A 12,297-nucleotide genomic window follows, 5' to 3' on the forward strand; every position below is an offset into this window, starting at 1 on the left:
CCCATGTTAACTCCCCTTGTCTAGGAGGCTGGTTATATACAAAATCAATCGGAACATCTTTACCAAAGGTTTTTATAGTACAGGTATGGGACCTGTTATCCAGAATGCTCGGGACCTGGGGTTTTCCGGATAACGGATCTTTCCGTAATTTGGGTCTTCATGCCTTAAGTCTACTTGAAATTAATTTAAACATTAAATAAACCCAATAGGCTGGTTTTGCTTCCAATAAGGATTCATTGTATCTTAGTTGGTATAAAGTACAAGCTAACTGTTTTATTAATACAGAGAAAAAGAGAATTTTACTACAACAAATAGGATGAAGGTAATATTATAAACACATTTGGCACTGTGTTTATCTTGCTATGTATTCTGGGATTATTAGACATGTAATTAACACTGTATTTTGGCTGGCTTTCACAGAATTCTGGGCTAAACTCAACTGAATACTTGTGTGATAAACTGGAATGTCGGCTGCATTCAGTATCTGCCCAACCTCATTAATGTGTCTAATGGAAGCAATTCACACCAACGTCTAGTGGAAAGACTTCCCAGAAGAGTAGAGGTTGTTATAGCATCAAACAAAGGGCCTGCTTCATATTCATACCCTTGGTTTGAGAAATAGCTTTTAGAAACCTTGTGTTTGGAAATTTTTTTTTTTTTTTTTTTTGTTAATTTGTGGTTTTATTATGCATCAACATTCCTCAAAGTGCAAACGTATCAAAAGTTTACATATTGAAAGGCACCTGGGGCAAATTCACTAACCACCGGAAATTTGCCAGCGACGGCTTTGCTCACATTGCCACACTTCGCCAGACGAAAATTCGACAGGACAACGCTAATTTATTAAAATGCGAAGTTGTGTCCAGGGTGCCAAACGATGGCGAAGTTTCGCTAGCGTTAATTACGGTAAACAAAGCGAAGTTGCGTTACCGTTGGCTAATTTGCATACGGCGGGAAGTTAAATTTCAATGAACGTATATGTTGCAGCAAATACATTACACTACATAAGGCCAGGGAAACCTTTAATATAATAAAATAGAGTTGTTACAATGCCCTACACATGAGCCCAGTGTATAATTTATGTGCCATATGTAAGGAAACGTAGGGGGGAAGCTGGGTACCCTGAAAAAAATGTAAGCTCTTTTGCAGCTGAACTGAAAAGTCCCAGCCTTTTTTTGGGAATTAAAAAAAAAATTCACTTTTTTTTTTTTTTTTTTTGAGTAACTCCTATCTACTCTATTGCACTTCACCTGGTCTGAGGTGGCGAAGGCAAGTCTGGTGCAAGAGGTAATGTTCATTAAAATCCATGTCTTTGTGAATTTGCGTAGTTACGTCCATCCGCCAGAGTGAAAATTCGCCTGGCGTTAGAGTGCAAAGTAGCACTAGAGTCTTATCTCCTTTGCTAGCGAATTTACGCCAGAATTAGTCACTTTGCCCTTTAGTAAATTTGCCCCATAGAGTCTTGAGAGAGAGAGAGAGAGATATGGTAAATAAAATTTGTGGGGAAAAAAAGTCCCCAGCCTGCCAGCAGATACTTGGGGCTAAATCAGGCAGCGGAGCTGAGGGCTAGATAGCTGGAGCCTCTGAGACTGGCATATGCACAGTAAAGTAGGACTATTTGTGCATGAAGTTTATCAAGGGTTGAGACAGCAGACTGACATCCAGTGGGACCAAGGGCAACACCAGACCTCAATACAGCCCTGGCAATATGGTGTATGTGGGAGGGGAACAAAGGGCTGAAACTAGCCACGTATGGTTACTATACAAACCAAACGAGGAGTGATGTTTAGCCTTTAAAACTATTTATTTCAAATCAAACATTTCTCACAACTTATAGTTGTGTACAGAATAATAGCAGTGTGTTTAAAAAAGTGAATAAAGCTCAAAATCCTTATAATAGCTTTTATTTCTATACACACAAATGCATTGGGAACACTGCACATTCTAAATTTGTTTTTCTTAACAAAAAATGAAGAAAAGGGAATATTAGGTTGTACTAAAAAATAGCAGTGTCTGCATTCTTCTTTACAGACTCAAACATTCACTGTACAAACTGAAAACTGTTTCAAGATTTTGCTTTCCTTTGAATGACTGAACTAATATTTAGTTGTATAATCAGTGTTTCTGAGAACTGCTGCACATCTGTGTTACATGGAGTACAACAACTTCTGGCACCTGCATTTCTTGCTTTTGCCTCAGAAATAGCATTTTCTGATGTCACCCCGTCGGATTAAGGTCCAGGGTTAAATTGGGCATAAATAGCAACTAGGCCCGGACGGTTTTCTTGCAATGATGATCTTTGCACTAGAAGAGCCCAAATCCTCATTTAAAAACCTGATTTGTGGTTCTTCAAGTTACCAGGAGCAGCTTTTTGCCATCCGTGCCACAGGGTTGTTGCCATGTGAGGTGAGTTTTTTCTTTAGGCATCAGCGCCCCTGGAGAGGTTTCTTTATTTTAATGCTGTACAGGTCCGGATTGGCAATCTGTGGGTTCTGGCAAATGCCAGAGGGGCTGCTATAAGGTCCCATAGAAAGTCACTATTTAGTGGGCTGGTGGGGGCTGTTAGGACCTCTGTGTGGGCTGATTTGGCCTCTGTGTACCTGAAATGCCAGGGCCTATTTTAATTCTCAGTCCAGACATGAAGCTGTATATCATGACCTGGATGAATGAAAATTCTTCACAGACTTACTGAACATGATGTTTTTTTTTTTACCTAAGGACAGAGGTGCCAACTTAGATCTGAAGTGATCGACGGGTATCTTGGCTGTGCTAGTCATGTTCCTGACTCCTCTCCCATCCTCCTCTGCTCAGCTCCACTGCAGTGTTCATAGTCATGCCACTGGTTAGGTTCTAGGTACAAACAGCTTGAACTGATCACCAGGGTTTTCCAGCCAAATTGGGCTACTGATTTAAAGGAATTCCAGTGTAAAAATAAAAACTGGCAACTTTTTGGGCCTTTGGCTGGTTTGTACTTTGGAAAACAGCCGAAGTTTTTTCTTGCCCTAATGTGCCAAGCCTGTGTTAAGTAGTTTTTAACAATTTGTCAACTGCCAAGTTTAATGTAAGACTACAATACCCAGCATACAATGGGACTGGCTTGTGTAGAAGTTGGGAGTTACCAGTTTTGGGCTCTGTACCACAATCTCTTGTCACTCTAAAGCATTCTCATAGCTTTCCTCAATTCTCAATTGCTGGCCACTAAAATATCTAGAGGTTGACCTGTTTTACCAATATTTATTGAAATTGTATAGTATTAGGGCCTTATGGGGCACATATACCACCTGGGCCCTTCCTCTGTAGTTGCACCTCTGGGGGCGGGCGAATCTGTACCATTTTGCTTTATGGAAATGTTTTAAAAAAGGTATATTTTAATTTATGTTCATTTATTTTTTTAGACTTTTTTTCACTGCACATGTGCTATTTTTGGGCTACTTTTTGAAGTGCCTTTTGGTTCGTTTTTAACTGGTTTTGAAAATTAAACCTGACAACCCTGCTGATTACTCTAGCACTGCCACCCTGAGGAACTGCAGTATCACTGTCCCTTTCCAGTATCTATGACAGGTACAAGCTGTTGGTTTGGTAGCCAGTGTACTACCTTGGGTTGCCATCTGACCATTAAAAGTTATGCACTATGCCAATGTTTTTAATGAAAATATTTCGCTAAAATAAAAATATTGAAAGGCTTATATTTTTCCCAGTTACCCTAGTTGTAGCCCTAGTATATCCTAGCATATCTGCTTTGGTGTTGGGTGCCATGAACAAGGAACAGCAGAGGGCTGACTCGCTTCACAATTGCCTCTATTAGTGCGCCGGCACATTCTGTTGCAGTTGTGAGGGATGAAAATCTCGGGGTTCAGCCACCCAGCAGAGTGTGTACTGAACTACCTGCAGTGACACTTAGAGGCAGATTTATCTAAGGTCGAAGTGAAAATTTGAATTTCAAGGTAATTTTTGTGTACTTCGACTAGGGAATACTCTAAATTCAATTTGATTTTGTATAAGATTTGAATTTCTAAAGTTATCATGTACTGTCTCATAAAAAATTCAACCATTTGAAAAACTTAGATTTTTTTTTTTATAAATTTCGGTTGGTCTTTTTTATTTTGAAATCCTAAATTTTTTTAAATTTGACCCTTGATAAATCTGCCCCTAAAGGTGGCTATAGATGTAACAATTACGAATTTTCTCTGAATTTTCTATACATATGTGTAGAGCTGGCTCGTCAGATATACATATAGAAACAAAGGAATTCTACCTGTATGTGACAATTCAGCACTAACAATGGCCGATTTTCAATGCCTTCAAAGGCACCCGATCAAAATTTTCCATCCTGCCCGTTCGACGAGCCCACTGTCAGACTGGCCCGGAGGGACACCGGGTAAAAACCTGGTTTGCACCGACCCTCATGGGCCCCCGCCAGGCCAGAAACCTTCTTGCAAAGACCCCCCAAATCAGCCCACACAGAGGCCCAAACAGCCCCCACCAGCCCACTAAATAGTGACTTTCTATGGGACCTTATAGCAGCCCCTCTGGCATTTGCCAGAACCCACAGATTGCCAGTCCGGGCATGGGCTATGGCCACCTTCACAGTAAGACACTGTATGTACATCTAGGATGGGGAGGGGATACAGTAATGTCACGAAGTCTGGGAAATAGTGTGCTAGTAAAAAAAAAAAAAAAAAGTGAAATTTAGATAAAGCGCTAAAATCAAAGCGTCACGGACAGGATTCGAACCTGTGCGGGGAAACCCCATTGGATTTCGAGTCCAACGCCTTAACCACTCGGCCACCGTGACTGTCGGCCAAGCAACGCGCAAAGCTTATAGATGAAGCCGTGAGTCAGCGTACGTTGGAGGGGTCAGGGAAAGACTCAAAGTGTACAACTACAAGGGAATCAATGAGTTCGGCCAGACTAGGCATTCATGTGTGCCACTGCCCGAAGCGAGCACGGAGAACTTACTGTGACTGGCACATCGGTATAAGTGCGCGTAGCCCGTGCTCGACATGGCCAAACCTTCTTCCTACCAGTTCATCACATTATTATTAGCGATGTTCCCGCTGTTAGCTTTCCGAAGAGCGGCACAGTAATTACAAGTCCCAGCTAAAGCCGCTGTGTTATACTGGGACGTGTAGTTCTCACACTGCTGCCTGCACTGATCGTTCTGACCGCCAGGTGCCGCTCGGCTCTCGGCTTGGATGTGCCGGCAAGACTAGCAGAAGATGGCGGTGCGGAAGAAGGACGGCGGCCCGAATGTGAAATTTTATGAGGCATCCGACACTGTCTCACAGTTCGACAACGTGCGGCTTTGGCTGGGCAAGAATTATAAAAAGGTACTGGAGTAAGGGAATGCGAGTCCTACGGGAAACGGAGTCCCCTAGTGTCTTTCTCTGAGCTGCACACCTAGAACAAAGAGACAGGCCCGAGGACGGGGAGTTGGGACCACTGAGCTGCAGGAGGCCCCGCTATGGTCTCAGCTGTGCCTGTCACCTTGGTTACACACACTCATGCCTTCTCTACTGAAGGGAACCTCCACTGTGAAATGCTTCTGTGGGGCCTTCCCCTGCCCAAAGTGTCCAGCAAGACGAATCATGTAACAAATAGGAGCCCTGCTCAATGTGTCCCATATAACATCCACACAGCTGACATCCAATCTGTCATTCATACACATTTACACGTACTGCTCTATGATACAATCACTGAGAAACTCTGCATCCCATCAATTGTCAGCTCTGTGGGCAAGGCATAGGACTCACTATTATATCTCAGTACTTTTCTCCTCACTGACTGCTCCAAGCCCCACCATCATCATCTCCTATGTCCTAATGTGAGGAATGGCTGCCTGTGCCAATCACTATCATTGTACAAACCCGTGAAGGGATGAAGTAGCCTCCTTATATTATCCCTTTGCCTGACAACATCTGTTCTACACACACACTGGTCTTCCAAATGCTCAGTGGCACAACCCTTAGCCCCCTTGAGGAGAACCTAAGATAGGGACACCCCTCACATGCAGGGTTTGAGCATATCTGATAATGATACCTTATATAAGGCCTGGACTGCGATACAAAACAGGTCCTGTCATTCCAAGTAAACAGAGGTCCAAACAGCCTCCCACCAGCTACGGTTGCCACCTGGCCGGTATTTTACCTGCCTGGCCAGTAAAAATGATGGCTGATCTCAATGTTAATAATAGGGGAAAAAAGATAAATATATAGGAAGGCCGGTATTTTTTTCCAGAAAAGGTGGCAATCCTACCACCAGCCCAATAAATAGTGACGGTCTATGGCATCTCACAGCAGCCCCTCTGGCATTTGCCAAAATCCACAGATTGCCTGCCTAATTCCATATTCTCTCTATATATTTCATGCAGTTCAATGTGTTTGGATCATCGTTGTCCTTCAGGGAAAGTACACAATATATACATACTTTTCTTCCAATTGTGTTGTTTGCTCTCATTTTATGTGTTGGCAACAACACATAAAAGAAAGCAAATAGCACATCAAATGTAACAACTGAAAGGAGTGACTTGAAAAGTGTCCTGACATAACTACTTTAGCAGCTAGAGTGTTGTAGGAAGTGCCCCTTCCGAGACAGCATGGAATGGGAGGAATGCATATATAGATATATATAGTACTGTTTACATACTGCGTATCCTTATGAGCATATTAGTAACACGTGCTAGTGTGGTTATCCTCAGTCTTACCTTTGCCCTAGTGCTGATGTTGTGAGTCACCTGTGTGTATTCCCTTTGCTATTCTCATTGATACCTGTTCTACAGCTGTACTGCTATCCTTTACAATATCCCTCAAGTCAATTCTGCACCTATAGTTAAGATGGCATGGCTAATTTTTTTGCTAATTGTTGTTTGATGAAGAATAGAATAGTGACTTGTCTTAAAAATAAAAATATATAAAAATATACATACACGCAGAAGAGATAAAATGGAATAGTCCTTTCTTTATAGTGGTCTTCAAATGGCCCATAACACCAAGAACAATACACAGTATTACCAAATATATCCAGACACTTGTGTCCACATCTTAAAGGGATACTGTCATGGGAAAACAGACTTCTGCACTGAAATCCGTTTTTCAAAAGAGACATTTTTTTATATTTAATTGTTAAATCTGACATGGAGCTAGACATATTGTCAGTTTCCAATGTGCCCCCAGTCATGTTGGAGTGATATCACCCCCCCATCAGCCCATCAGCAGAACAACGGGAAAGTAACCAGATAACAGCTCCCTGGTAGATCTAAGAACAGCAATCCAGGTCCCACTGTGACCCCATTCAGTTACATTCAGTAGAAGAAACAATAGCCTGTCATAAAGCAGTTCCATAGTGCAACACTAGCTCTTTCTGAAAGCACATGATCAGGCAAAATGACCTGAGATGTCATGCCTACATACCAATATTACAACTAAAAAAAATACACTTGCTGGTTCAGGAATGAAATTTTACAGGGTAGAGTGAATTATTTGCAGTGTAAACAGTGTAATTTAGTAATAAAAACGACAGCATAAAAATCATGACAGAATCCCTTTAAGGTTGCCATACACAGACCCTCTGACATGCCTGTTAAACCTGCTGAGAAGAGGACCACATTGCAGTCCCCTGCCAACAGCTTGCATTTACCATCTTTGTGATCTGATTGTTTGGCCCGAAAGCCAAATGATTAGATCACACCCAAATCACCCACCTTAAGGTGGGCATATCTCAGAAAGAGCTTCTCCTTCAATCTATGGCCAGCTTTATTCCAAAACTGAGGAGATCTATATGAGGTAGGCCAGTGATGTTGGATAATCCACTTCATGCTAAAAGTGTTCAGTTGGGTAGAGGTCAGGGCGCTGTGCATTTCAGTCAAGTTCTTTTACTCCCAATAGGTAGATTATTTTTGTACACTATAGTTTATGTTTTTGCTTTCACAAGGGCCCTAACCCAATCCCAAACCTCAGGAAATTATTCCTTCTCCACCAGACATTATAGCCTGGACTACACATTGAAGGGGGGATATTATTCTCCTTGCATCGACCAAACAAAGGCTAATCCGTCAGACTACCAAATGATGATGTGAGATTTACCTCTCCAAATTACTACTCCTTAGTCCAATGGCAGTGACCTTTAAACCACTCCAGATAATGCTTCACATTGTACATGTTGATGTTAGGCTTGTGTGCAACAGCTTTCCCCTAATATGCCCATGTTCAATGAATAATTCTTGTGCTAGCATTGCTTCCATAGACAACATGGATCCAGACAGTGAAAGTTCCAACTGAGGTTGTCATTTTAAAAAAGGTGCCAGTTTGTCCTGTCTGCCTATCCCATAAAATAATATATTTCTTGACAGGAGCAGTCTAATTTTCTGTGAGAGAGGTTTTTATTGTATAGGAATGTTGAGAGCCATGAATGACTGTTTAGTATCACTTATAGGGGCAGTATACCCACTTGTTCAACATGAGTACTGTGAACTAACTCTTCAAGTGGTATTTTGAGATATTTTAAGGTTTGTGTAATAAAGTGGCAGGCAATTTAGACAATTACAAACCATACAGGCGCTAAACCAGTCTTATTAAACTATGACAAAACTAAATCTAAAAATCTAAATTTAGAACTGGATGAACTAGTTGACCAGGTGTATAAAGATGAAGTTATCAGGATCTTCCTGACAGCAAATCCTATAAAATTGACTGGAGCAGACATTGTCACTACAAGAATGCTGCAGTCCTGCACAGAACACAGGCTTAAGTCTACCTAGTTAGTCTCTCTGGAGATAGCAGTGGTACCACACTGCTTTAAGAGAGCCACAATTATTTTAATACCAAAGTAAAACAGAATATCCAGCAGCAATGACTATAGCCCAGTTGCACTCACATCTGTTGTAATGAAGAGTTTGGAAAAATTAGTACTCATTAATTAATTCGTTAATGCAGCCTTCCCTACTACCCTAGACCCACTACATTTGCATATAGGCCAAACAGATCCTGCAGCACCGGGAGAAAGCCAATACATTGGCAAATATGCTTTTCCTGTACAGCTGCTCATCTTCTACCATCAAACCTGCAAAGTTTATCCAACAAATTGAAGAACCCCACCTTCCTAACATTTTGTGTAACTGGGTCTTCAACTTGCTGAGAAATAGACCCTAAGCAAAAATTAGACTTTGCCTTCTGCAAAATCCTTAAGCATAGGGACACTGCCACAATGTTGTGTTAAGCTGGCCATAGACGCAAAGATCCGATCGTAGGAATCAACATACGATCGGATTTCCCATCTCCCGACCATTCAGATCAAAGTCTTACCATTTCGATCAAATAAAGTAGTAAAAGAACAGATCAGCCAATGTTCTGCCCCTGACAGCAATCGTACGATACTTATGTCTGACAACACTAGTGACAGTCTCCCACTGAAAATCGTACGATCGGCAATACACGCAGAGATATTATCGGTAGGCAACAGAAATTTTCTAACCTGTCCGATCGACCAAACGACCGATCTCCGCCGGACGAAAAATGTCGGGGCTCTCCACCCACGGTCCGAAAATCGTACGAATCCTCGATTTGTACGATCGGATGGTTGCGTCTAAAAATTGGGGCCGCCAAAAAAAAAAAAACAACGGTGGCAAGGGGCCCCATACGAGTTAAAAAAAAAAATTGGGGCCCCAAAAAAAATGTTTTAAAAAAAATATTGGTGGCAGGGGCCTATAGAATATTAAAATAATACATTGGTGGCCAGGGGATTAAAAAAAAAAAAACACACAAACTGGTGTTCAGTAGGATTGAACTCAAGGCTTCAGTACTTCAACTTCGCCTCCTTTCGTGACTTTGGGTCTTTTCACCGCTTCAGGACTTCAATTTCAGCTGTTTTCGTGACTTCGGGTCTTTGCGCTGCTTCAGGACTTCGGCTTCGGCTGTTTTCGTGACTTCGGGTCTTTTCGGCACTTCGTGACTTCGGCTTTATCCGTGACTTCGGGTCTTTTCGGCGCATCGGCTTCAGCTTTTCGGCACTTCCGCATTCGGCAACGCAAGAGGCAAGACGTACGGCTCGGGCGCTCGTAAGGGGGGCCCGGATCTTCAAAAAATGCAGTGCTGCCGGGCCCCCCTTCATCCCAAAGATAGCAATAACCCATATTATCATTTAGTACTATGATTTAATTAGCCTCATTCGGCCCAGCATGTGGGTGCAAAATGTACCCAATCTTACCAAACAAGCAGATCTGGCGGTGAGTGTATGGCCAGCTTTAGTTTTTGGGAGTCTACCACTCGCCCCATACGAGTTAAAAAAAAATTGGGGCCCCAAAAAAAAATGTTTTAAAAAAAATATTGGTGGCAGGGGCCTATAGAATATTAAAATAATACATTGGTGGCCAGAGGATTAAAAAAAAAAAACACACAAACTGGTGTTCAGTAGGATTGAACTCATGGCTTCAGTACTTCAACTTCGCCTCCTTTCGTGACTTCGGGTCTTTTCACCGCTTCAGGACTTCAATTTCGGCTGTTTTCGTGACTTCGGGTCTTTGCGCTGCTTCAGGACTTCGGCTTCGGCTGTTTTCGTGACTTCGGGTCTTTTCGGCACTTCGTGACTTCGGCTTTTTCCGTGACTTCGGGTCTTTTCGGCGCATCGGCTTCAGCTTTTCTGCACTTCCGCATTCGGCAACGCAAGAGGCAAGACGTACTGCTCGGGCGCTCGTAAGGGGGGCCCGGATCTTCAAAAAATGCAGCGCTGCCGGGCCCCCCTTCATCCCAAAGATAGCAATAACCCATATTATCATTTAGTACTATGATTTAATTAGCCTCATTCGGCCCAGCATGTGGGTGCAAAATGTACCCAATCTTACCAAACAAGCAGATCTGGCAGTGAGTGTATGGCCAGCTTTAGTTTTTGGGAGTCTACCACTTGTGATATTTAAAGGTCCATATTTTATTCACCTTAATTTTATTCTGTTCTATTCAATTAGTGAAGAAATACACCCACTATATAATTCTATCACCATAAGTACTTCAATCAATTTATTTACCTGGTAAATTAGTCCTGACTTGATTCAATGTGGCAACACCTTGTGACCGTGGACAAGTCAGTTAATCTCCTGGTGTCCCAGCATGAAGACTCCAGGAGAAAAAACATCAAGATCAGTCTGAATTAAGGCCCCTATACTGAGCCATAGGTCCCATATTTCTCTAAAAGTATATAACATTAGAAACCTTTTCCTTACTTTTTGCCAGATTTGAAAATAGAGATTTTGCCTTAGGAGAATATGTAGAATGGGCTGAATTACTTACCCATAAAAAGATAGATTACCAACTGAATGTTCTGTGTCCAAAGCAGAAAATAAGGGATTGCATGCCATTCTATGATTGGGCTAACTCGGCAGCAAAATTAGCTGTGGAGGTCAGGGATACTTAAACCTTTAGCATTTAATCTAGGATGTTTTACAGTCTCAAACCAGCTTCGGACATTGCAATTGGAATTTAGCCAAGGCTTCTGCAGGAGAAGTGATAGGGAGAGTATGGAATAAATAAAGCAGGTGAGGAAGTATTGACATTTAGAGTGATTTGACTCTTCCTAGCCAAGATACTGTAACTGTAAATTCCTCCAAGAATAAAGCATTAAGTATAATTTTCTAAATACTGAAAGATAATTTAGCATAATCTGGTGTTATATGTAGTCTCTTACCTCTCCACTGAAATTCAACATTTATTTCTAGAAGTTTTTAAATATATTTTGGAAGGTTATGTTTTGCTATGTTTTATATAATGAAAGCCAATGGCTGTAAAGGGTTTAGGGAGTGGAACACCACAGGTTAATCAATGTCCAGTCAGCTGCACTAGTTACACTATGTGAGGTTTGCTTTCAGTTGTTGCAAGGATTTCTATAGGCAGCATAAGGATACCGATGCTTCTAGACATTGATAAATGGAGTGCAAGCAGCAGGTGGAAGCTTGAAGAGGTACAGGGACAAATGAAGGAAAGTGGACTTAACAAAGAACATGGGGAACAGATTCAGAGAGGGTGTGTGGGTGGTCTAAAAAGGAGGAAAGTAGACTAGAGACTACTGGAGGCAATAAAAATGTGGTAGAGTAAGAATGCCTTTAGAATCCCACTTTTTTTTAAAAGTTTGGTTTTCATAAAATTGCCTGTTTATTGTGCGTATGGTTGCTACCGAAATGGTATTTAATTAAAATTATGCTTGCTGCCAATGTTATAAATAGGTAAAAAAATAGAAGTGTCTTTAAATATATGCTTGCCCTCGTGTGCTTCAGATGAAGCTTCGGCAGTGCTGTCTATTACATGAGCGTTAGGT

The 12,297-nt window shown here is 41.7% G+C and overlaps 1 protein-coding gene and 1 non-coding gene across 5 annotated transcripts in view; one reads left to right on the plus strand and one right to left on the minus strand.

The window, feature by feature from the left end:
- Positions 1-4,713: 4,713 nt before the first annotated feature.
- trnas-cga lies at positions 4,714-4,795 on the minus strand. Its single transcript has one exon. It is a non-coding gene; the product is annotated as a tRNA-Ser (tRNA).
- Positions 4,796-4,909: 114 nt separating this feature from the next.
- The window catches only part of smarcc2.S (SWI/SNF related, matrix associated, actin dependent regulator of chromatin subfamily c member 2 S homeolog), a 40,684-nt gene continuing 33,296 nt past the window's right edge, over positions 4,910-12,297 (plus strand). For 2 of the 4 annotated variants that reach the window (XM_041584383.1, XM_018250014.2), the window contains exon 1: positions 4,913-5,330. In XM_041584383.1, coding sequence (XP_041440317.1) covers positions 5,220-5,330 — 111 coding nt within the window. In that variant the 5' untranslated portion in view covers positions 4,913-5,219. Of the gene's footprint in view, positions 5,331-12,297 lie in introns of all 4 variants that reach the window. The other 2 variants (XM_018250012.2, XM_041584382.1) reach the window with 2 other exon arrangements.

Source organism: Xenopus laevis, chromosome 2S (genome assembly GCF_017654675.1).
Source record: "Xenopus laevis strain J_2021 chromosome 2S, Xenopus_laevis_v10.1, whole genome shotgun sequence".
NCBI lineage: Eukaryota > Metazoa > Chordata > Amphibia > Anura > Pipidae > Xenopus > Xenopus laevis.